This window comes from Penaeus vannamei, chromosome 12 (assembly GCF_042767895.1).
Source record: "Penaeus vannamei isolate JL-2024 chromosome 12, ASM4276789v1, whole genome shotgun sequence".
In the NCBI taxonomy this organism is placed as follows: domain Eukaryota; kingdom Metazoa; phylum Arthropoda; class Malacostraca; order Decapoda; family Penaeidae; genus Penaeus; species Penaeus vannamei.
Genome location: NC_091560.1, coordinates 45816553 through 45826552, shown reverse-complemented (window position 1 = coordinate 45826552; position 10000 = coordinate 45816553). Strand labels below are relative to the sequence as shown.

Here is a 10000-nt window from a genome sequence, read left to right as displayed (position 1 = left end):
TGTCTTGGATTAAGGTCAAAGACAATTAGCCATGAAGTGTTAATTAGCATGCGGTTCTCGCGATGTTGGCTTTGGGCGCGGTGGATGTTGTCAGCTCTTTGGCTTCATTATTCTGTGGGTCTTGTGTTATCTGCATTCTTATTGTTATCGCTATTATCAGGAATCGGCGTTATCACTATCGCTTTTATTATCATCGTCATCTATCATCATTCATCATTTTCGTAACAAAGATAATAATGATAATCATTAATTATTATTATTGTTGTTATTATCATTGTTATCGTTGTTGTTGCTGCTATTAGTTGTAGTAGTAGTAGCAATATTAGTAGTATTGTTGTTGCTATTGCTGTTATTAGTATTAGTTTTGTCAACATTGTTAGTATCATAACTATTATTATCATTATCATTATTATTACACCCCTTATTAGTATTGGCTGTTACTACTACTGCTACTACAACCATCATCATCATCATCATCATCAACATCATCACAACCACCACCGCCATCACCGTTATCAGTTATCGCTATTTATGATTATCATCACAACAGCAAACCCCCCCCCCAAAAAAAAAAATAATAATAATAATAAAACGGGAGGCAGTTGCAATCGGGTCCGCAAAAATACTGCCAAAAAACAGTTGAATTGTCTCGAAGAATTGCAATTAACTTGTGCCTAAACGACTGAAGAGGCAGTTTATATAAATTACGGCTTGAACGACCATTGTGACGTCACCGCTGATGACAACGACCTCCAGAGACGACCACAATGCGTCGGGGAGATCGTTAGGCATCGTCTGTCTGTCTGTGTCTGTCTGTCTGTCTGTCTCTCTCTCTCTCTCTCTCTCTCTCTCTCTCTCTCTCTCTCTCTCTCTCTCTCTCTCTCTCTCTCTCTCTCTCTCTCTCTCTCTCTCTCTCTCTCCCTCCCTCTCCCTCTCCCTCTCCCTCTCCCTCTCCCTCTCCCTCTCCCTCTCCTCCTCTCCCTCTCCCTCTACCCCTGTCCCTTTCTCTCTTTGTCTTTGTTATCCACCTGGTTTTCCTCATCCACCTAGCAAGCGGGTCATCCACTCAGTTCATCCGACGCACGCCAATGTCTTCGCTCGCATCGACCTAGCAAGCTCTTCAGTCTATCCACTTCATCCACCGCATCCATCCACCCACCAACCCCCTCGTCCACCCACCAACCCCCTCATCCACCTCCCTTGATCCACCACAACCACTCTCAACCAAGAGCATTGATCTCAGCAATTTCTCTCCCTCACCTGCATTCCTCCCAGGCGCGTGTGTGCGTGCGTGCGTGCGTGCGAGCGGGGAGGGGGGGAAGTAGATGGTCACTTCCGGTCATGTGCTGTTCTCTTCCTCCCATGTGGGTCGGAAGTGATGTGAGGGAGAGGAGGAGGAGGAGCAGGAGGAGGGAGAGGAGGAGAGAATGGAGAAAAATAAGAAAGGGGAGAAGGAGGGAATAAAAAAGAAGGGGAAGGAGGAGAAGAGGGAGGGAAAGGGAAAAGAGAAGAAGAAAGCGGGAGAACAAAAGGAGGAGAGTAATAAGGAAGAGGAAGAGAAGGTGAAGGAAAATAAGGAAGGCGGAGGAGAATATAGGAAACAGGAAGAGAGCTTTTGAGAAAAAGAGCGAAGGAAAGCGTAAGCAAACCTTGCAATATGTCCTTCAAATTCCTTACTCAAGTCCTTCGTTTTTTAAAGAAATTAATCTGTTTAACCTTCTTGTTCGAAAAAAATAATATTCCTAATTATAATCATTATGATAATTGTTGAATTACCCGGCGACTACGAACGTACTTTCTATCATCGCATATCCGGAGACGGAGTACGAGCGTATTTATTTTTTCTTCTTCTTTTTTCTCGTTACAAGGTAAAAAAAAAAAAGATGTATGCGTCATCATAAATTACCTTCCTGTGGACATTCTCAGAGAAACGTTATGGCGTGTGCAATCTTGATGATAGATTGGATGATATTTGTGAAGATAAATGTGGATAGTTGGTAATGGTGATAGAAAAATTGCATTGTGGGTAATGTCCTTGAAAAATAGCGGTGGTCGTGATGGCAATGGCAAAGATATAAGTGCCACAATTAAGTTTATTTATGCTTGCTAACTGCTGTCATAAAAAATAAAGAAAAAATGGTTTCCTGTGATCCCTAAATTATAACAAAATATCTTTTTCATTCTCTCAAACGGGTCTGTGATACATCAAGAGTGATAATAAAAAAGCCATAGTTTTAATTACTTATCTTTTTTTCTGAAAGCGTTAAAGCAGTACAGCTTTTATGGCTCCTTCGTAAAAGAAGAGTAAATTGGTAAATGCGTTGTCTATTATCCATGAATAAAAGATAAATATTTTTATTTCTTACAAACATTTCCTCTCATGGCCATGTTTTTCAACAGTAACAAACGTTTCTCTTTCTACTCCTTATAAAACATTTCCTCACATTTCCCAAGCAACAGATATCCCATTCATTCAAAAAATAACTTATGAACAATTTTATCCAACGAAATGAAATTAACTTTTTATCTTCAAATAGAAATCCTATTAATTGATGAACGAGAAAAATAAAGAGAAAGAGAGAAAAAAAAAAGTCTATTTGTTTTATTTAAAGAGACAGGCAGACAGAGACAGAGATAACAGAAAAAAGAAAGCAGAACGAGAGAAACAAACCAAATAACTAAAAGCCAAAAACCTAACAGCTAACCAAACAGACGCAGATCCCCAACAAGCAACTAACCTCGTTTCCCTTTCCTTCCAGACACCTGCAGGCGCTCCGGAGCTTCATCGGGAATCTGGTGGACCAGGCCGAGCGCTCCGTGGGATGCGACTGCCACAAGCCCCCGTCGCTGCTGCTGGTCGGGGTCAGTGCCTCCGTTTGTTGTTTGAGGGGAGGGGGTGTCGTTTGTTGTTTCAAGGGGGGGGGGGTTGTCGTTTGTGGTTTCAAGGGGGGGGGGGTTGTCGTCGTTTGTTGTTTCAAAGGGGGGGTTGTCGTCGTTTGTTGTTTCAAGGGGGGGGGGTGTAAGGGGTGAGTGCCTTGTTTGTCTTTGTTGTTTGAGAGGGTTTTAGAGCTTTTGTAGAAGGAGGGTTGTGTTTGGCTTGGTTTGTTGTTTTTTATTTGTTTGAGAGGGTTGTTGAAGGGTGCTTTTATTTGGTTCGTTCTTGTTTTCGTTTGTTTGGTTAGATCCTTAGAGGTTGCCGTTGCTGGTGGTCGGGGGAACGCGGGGCCGGGTTGTCCTTGTTCGCTTGTTCGAGCCTGTCGGAGTGTCTTTGTTTGGTTTGGTCTTGATTTCGCCGTCACTGCTGGTGGTTCTGGGTCGGTGTTCTTGTTTGCGGTGGTTGGTGGAGTATTTCTCTTGTTTTTAATTTTTAATTTTTAATTTAATTTTTAGTTTTTTTTCAGTTCTGTATTTTTAGTGGGGGAAGGGTTGTTGTTGTTGTTTTTTCAGTAGAACATTGGTGTTCTATGCAGTTCTGTTTGTTCTTTTTTTATAGAGGGGAGAGGGGGTTGTTGAAGTTCGTTGTTGTTGATTTTGTTTGCTTTCTTGTTATTCTATCTCTATCTTGTCCTTGTTCGTTCGTTCGTTCGCTATCGCTCTGTGTGTTTCTGGTGATTTTTTTTATTTTTTATTCTTTTGTTTTTCTCTTTTGCTTTCATTTATTTTCTTTCTTGGCGGTTGTCCTGTTTCTCTCTCTCTCTCTCTCTCTCTCTCTCTCTCTCTCTCACTCTCTCTCTCTCTCTCTCTCTCTCTCTCTCTCTCTCTCTCTCTCTCTCTCTCTCTCTCTCTCTAGATTTGTCTAGATTTTTTACTACTACTGCTACTATTATTACTTCTACCACAGCCATTACTACTACAACTACAACTACAATTACTACTGCTACTACTACTACTGCTACTACTACTACTACTACTACTACTACTACTACTACTACTACAACTAACTACAAATACAAATACAAATACATTTACTACTACTACTACTGTTATTACAACTACAAATAAACTACTGCAACTACTCTAACTACTCCTGACCACAGCTGCTGCCACTGTTTCCCCTTTCTGTTGTTTGAAATTCGTCCTTGGAAATCATTTTCTGACGTCGAGTTATTGCCGCTGAAATGAGCCTCATTAAGGGTGAAGCCAACGTGGGTTTTATGACACTGTCTCTATTAGCTATACGCGGTTGTTGTTTTTTTCCTTTTTCTTTTTTTTCTTTCTTTTTTCTTTCTTCTTTTTTTCTTTTTCTTTCATTTTCTTCTTGTTTTTTTTGGGGGGTGAGGGTATCATTTTCATTTAGGAGGGAGGAAGGGAGGGAGCGGGATAGATTGATAAATACTAGTTAAGGAAGAAATTGATGAAGAGGTATTGGGGCAAAAATGCAAAGAAAGAAACTTTTTTTTTTTTTTTTTTTTTTTTTTTTTTTTTACTAGCGACAGTCAAGGTCCTGTGCATTCAGTTAGGCCGATGAACACAGTTAAAAGTTGTGAAGCGTTAAAAAATGACCTTAATTAACCTTGCAGAAGTGAGAATCATTCGAGGGGCAAAATTTACGTTATTTGTAGCTTAAACTCCGATGCATTTCTGTATTTGAGCGGACTTTATTCATATCTAACCCCCCACCCACCCCACCCCACCCCACCCCACCCCACCCCACCCCACCCCACCCCGTAAGCAGGTCCTCCGTAGTAAGTACGTCTGTCCAGCCGTACAAACTATACGGCTAGAGTTCCGAACAGTATCCGGACCTCTCAAAACACGTGGTGGCGGTGTCTGGTGTTGTGTTCGGGGGTGGGGGTGGGGTGGAGGGAAGACAGAGGACGTTCCTTAACTCGACGTAGAGAGGAAAATGGCCATTAGAACTCCCTTTCATTTCTCCTCAGAATATTACCCGTCGAGTGGGAGGAATTGAAGGCAGTTTGGAGATGCGGGCGGGTAGGATTGGGGTTGGTGTGGGGAGGGGGGAGGGGGGGGTTGGCGTCCATTTTCCTGGAATTTTCGGCCGAAATCTTACCTTGTCAACCCCTCGCCTCCTCCAGCCCTTTTTCCCTTGACCTTCGTGTACCTGCATTCCTTCATTTTTCTCCATTCATCCTTTTTCTCTGTTGCGTTCTTTTCTTCCGCGTTTTTGCGTCTCCCCTTTCTTGCCTCTTTCCTTGTACCCCCCCTTCCCTTCCCTCCTTCTTCACTCTCTCCTTCGCTCTTACTCTCTCTTTCTCCCTCCGTCTAACTCCGTCCCCACCTTCCTCCCTCTTCCCCACCCTCCCTTTCTCTATCATTTCTCTTTCTCCCTCCCCACCTCCTTCCTTCTCCTCAATCTCTCCTTTTCTCTTTTACTCTCTCATTATCCCTCCCTCCCCCCCCGCTCCCCACCTTCCACCTTCTTCCTCACTCTCTCCCTCTCTCTGTCATTCTCATTTTCCCTCTTAACCCCTCCCCACCTCCCTCCCTCGTCCTCGCTCTCTCCTTTTTCTCCATCTCTTTCTCCCTATTTCTCTCTCTTTCTCTTTCCCTCTCACCCCCTTGTCCTCATTCTTTCCTTCTCTCTCTCTCCTTCCCTCACCCTCACTCTCTCCTCTCTCCTCTTTCTCCCTCCCTCTTTCCCTCATCGTCCTTACCCTCTCCTTCTCTCTCTCCTTGCATCTTACTTTCCCCCCTCGTCCTCACTCTCCTTCTCCCTCTTTCTCTCTCCCTCCTACCCTCTCTCCCTCCCTCCCTTGCCCTCACTCTCTCCTCCTCTCTTTCTTTCCTGTTCTCTCTCCCCTCCTCTTCCTCGCCCTCACTCTCTCCTCTCTCTCTTTCCCATTCTCTTTTCCCTCTCCCTCGTTCTCCCTCCCTCGCCCTCACTCTCTCTCTCTCTCTTTCACCTCTCCTCCTTCTCCCTCTTTCTCCCTCCCTCGCCCTCACTCTCCCCTCCTTTCTCCCTTTCACATTCTCTCTCCCTCTCCCTCTTTCTGCCTCCCTCGCCCTCACTCTCCCCTCCTTTCTCCCTTTCACATTCTCTCTCCCTCTCCCTCTTTCTCCCTCCCTCCCTCCCTCTTACCTTCCCTCTTACCCTCCCTCTTGCCCTTCTTGTCGCAAGCCAGGTAACCAGAGCCGGCACAGAAGACCCTTTGCTGTGTTGGGAGAACCTAAGACATATGCGACGCCCTTCTTGCTCTCACTCTTGCCCCTTTCCCCCCTTCTCCTACTCCTCCTCCTCCTCCTCCTCCTCCTCTTTTCTTCTCTCTTTCTTTCTTTTCTTCTCTCTTTCTTCTCTCTTCATCTCTTTGTTTTTTCTTCATCTCTTTCTATCTTCTCCCTTTCTCTATTTTTTTCCTTCCTCTCTTTCTCTTGTCTCTTCTATTATACGCGTTTTCTATATTTCATAGGCTTCTTTTTACAGACTTGACTATGACTTTGCTCTCCTATTTTTCTTATTTCCCTTCTTCCTTCCCCACCCCCTTCTTTCTTTCTCTTTTCCTTTCCGCCTTCTTTTTCCTCCCATCTTCCCTTCCTCCCTCCATTCGTCTCTGTTCCCTTCCCTCCCTCCCTTCCTCCCTCCATTCGTCTCTGTTCCCTTCCCCTCCTCACCTTTTCTCCACCCTTCACCTCCAACCTTCCTTTTCCCCTCCTTCCCTCCCTCCATCCCACTTCCCTATCCCCCTCTCCTACTTTCCTCACCCCCTCTACTCCCCTTCCCTTCCCTTCCTCCTTTCCCATTCCTTCCCACACCTTCCCCTCCTCCTTTCCCCTTCCCTTCCCCTCCCCTCCCCTCCCCACCCACTCCACCCCTTCCCTTCCCCTCCCCTCCCCACACACTCCACCCCTTCCCTTCCCTTCCCCTCCCCACACACTCCACCCCTTCCCTTCCCTTCCCCTCTCCTCCCCACAACATTCCTTCCCCTCGCAGCAGCTCCTTCCTCTGTCGACATTGTCAAGGTTTGAGAATAGGGAGAGAAATGTACGTATTAAAAGCGAGTGAAGGATGGAGGTCAAGAGAAGGGCGGATGGGCGGCAGAGAGAAGGGGGAGGGAGAGAGGAAAGAGAAGAATGCGGTGGGAAGGTTGAAGGCAGAGAGAAGGAGGAACGTTGAAAGAGAAAACGTAAATAGAAAGGAAAGTGATAGATACTTTTAGCATTGGATTCGTAATTTGCTTCCGTTTTGGACACAAGGAGAAAGCTATTATTGTTTAAGATGACTGACAAAGGAAATTTCTCTCTCTCTCTCTCTCTCTCTCTCTCTCTCTCTCTCTCTCTCTCTCTCTCTCTCTCTCTCTCTCTCTCTCTCTCTCTCTCTCTCTCTCTCTCTCTCCCTCTCCCTCTCTCTCTCTCTCTCTCTCTCTCTCTCTCTCTCTCTCTCTCTCTCCCTCTCCCTCTCTCTCTCTCTCTCCCTCTCTCTCTCTCTCTCTCTCTCTCTCTCTCTCTCTCCCTCTCCCTCTCTCTCTCTCTCTCTCTCTCTCTCTCTCTCTCTCTCTCTCTCTCTCTCTCTCTCTCTCTCTCTCTCTCTCTCTCTCTCTCTCTCTCTCTCTCTCTCTCTCTCTCTCTCTCTCTCTCTCTCTCTCTCTCTCTGTCTCTCTCTCTCTCTCTCTCTCTCTCTCTCTCTCTCTCTCTCTCTCTCTCTCTCTCTCTCTCTCTCTCTCTCTCTCTCTCTCTCTCTCTAGGGATTTCAAAAAAATACAGAACAATTGGTGAAGGAGAAGGTGAGGTAACTGTCTGAAAATTCTCAGTGCTTTGGGTGGGAAAGTTTCTCTCTCTCTCTCTCTCTCTCTATCTCTCTCTCTCTCTCTCTCTCTCTCTCTCTCTCTCTCTCTCTCTCTCTCTCTGTTCTCTTCGTTTCTCCGTTCTCTTCACTCTCCTCTCTTTCTCTCTTTCTCTCTTTCTTTACTCTCCTTCTCTTCTCCCTTCTTCTTCTCTCCTCTCCCCTCTCTCTCTCAGTCTAACCCAATCGAAGGCATAGTGTTGTCCCCAAAACAGGATAATGTGGCCTGGGCACACGAGTCCCTTTAACGAAGAAAAACAAGAAAAATATGAAGATTGATGCTTGTCTGAACAAATAGAATGTTTTGTCCATGTACACGCACGTTCCCTGGGTTATTTTTACTTTAAAAAAGGTATACATTTTGTCGAAAACAGAAAAAAAATCGCCTAGACAGGATAATGATTACTATTATTATTGATAATATTTATTCTCATCCACATTTAAAAAGGAAAATTATAATAATAAGATAAAGATATTTTTTCTACCTCTCCTTTCTTTCTCTTGCCAAGGCTACGTAAGGGCTGTTAGATATAGAATGAATAGGTAAATAAATTAATACATGTATGATAAATGAATGAATATATGATAAATAATCAGCCCTTGATATTAGCTACAAGAACCACCCTTTTACCCTTACATCGACTCAGGCTATTTGTGTAAAGTTTTGTTAAATTTATTCTGTTTAATTTATTATATTTAAAACATGTAATTTAAAGATTGAAAGGTGTCGCTTTTCCTCCTTCCTGTTCTCTCTCTTTTCCTTCCTTGTTCTTTCGCTCCCTCCCCGTCTTCTGTTTTGCTTGGGTCTCCCTCTCTACTCACTCTCTGCCTCCCCCCCTCTCTCCCATTCCCCTTCCCCTCCACTCCTTCCATTTTCCCTCCCCCTCTCATTCTATTTTCATTACTCCCTCCTTGCCTCTCTACTCCTCTCCCTCTTCTTCTTCTTTGTCTCTCTCTACTACGTTTACCTCCCTCTCTTCCCTCCGTCTCCTCCCCCTTTATTCCTGGCCCCCTTTACCCCCACTCCCCTCCCTTATCTTTCCACTCCTTTCCCTCCCGTTCCCTCCCCGGTCTTTCCCCCCTCCTTCTCCTTTCCTTACTCCCTGTCTTTCCACTCCCTATCCTTCCCTCTATCCTCCCTTGTCTCTCCGCTCCTTCTACCCCTTCCCCCTCATCTCTCCCCCCCTCCTTATCCCCCCACTCCCACGCCCACCCCAAGCTTCCGATGTAAACAAACCGCCTTTGTTTACATCCCGGTCTGTGCGTGCTTTGGCGTGGTCGCTTACAGCGCTAGAACAGTCCATCGCTCTGTTTATCATTCGCGTTTCTCTCTTCTTTTTTTCACCTTCTCTTTTCTTCGTCTCCGGGTTGTTGGCTTTGTTCAAACACGGGCTCTATTTTTGTTGCTTTTCTTTTATGATTTTATTTTTATTTTTATATATTTTTTCAATTGCTATCAGTGCTTGATCTAATGAGAAGAGAAGAAAGGCGTTGGTTTGCACTGTATGTGGTTCTCTATGTGCAACGCGCTTACAGCCACGCATGTGTATCATTTCCATATATATTTATCATAGTTTCTTTTAACGCAATGCTAGTGTTATTACTGTAATCCTTGTCCTTGCCACCGACACTTGGATCGGAACAATGCACGTGTATTACTGCCATCTGTATCATTGCCAGCATTATCGCCAACGTTGCAATTAAAGACAATTAATGGCATTGCGACATGAATACAACAGTGTTAATATTCACGTTGCAATATTGTCATCGTTGCAACTTGATTTCCATCGCGACGGAATACAGATGGATTTTTTTCTTTTGCAACTCTCTTGCCGCGCTGTTGCAAGTCGCCAAGGATTATAGCCTGCGAGAAAGCCTGGCTTTTCTTGTTCCTTCCTCGCGACTCGGGACGGGGAATTGCACGCTGAAAGGGATTCGAAAACGTATTCTCATTCACACGTTTGCACACACACACACGTGCACATACATGGAGACAAACACAGTCACACTCTTTCTCTTTCCTCTTTTCTCTCTCTCTCTCTCTCTCTCTTTCTCTCTCTCTTTCTCTTTCTCTTTCTCTTTCTCTTTCTCTCTCTCTCTCTCTCTCTCTCTCTCTCTCTCTCTCTCTCTCTCCCTCCCTCTCTCTCTCTCTCTCTCTCTCTCTCTCTCTCTCTCTCTCTCTCTCTCTCTCTCCCTCTCTCTCTCTCTCTCTCTCTCTCTCTCTCTCTCTCTCTCTCTCTCTCTCTCTCTCTCTCTCTCTCT

General features: G+C 44.8%; 1 protein-coding gene across 1 annotated transcript in view; it reads left to right on the top strand.

Moving 5' to 3' along the window:
- The window catches only part of LOC113824047 (retinitis pigmentosa 1-like 1 protein), a 102109-nt gene that overhangs the window by 70197 nt on the left and 21912 nt on the right, over window positions 1-10000 (top strand). The window contains exon 2 of the mRNA XM_070128367.1: window positions 2760-2862. Within this exon, the coding sequence (XP_069984468.1) occupies window positions 2760-2862 (103 nt within the window). The remainder of the gene's footprint in view (window positions 1-2759; window positions 2863-10000) is intronic.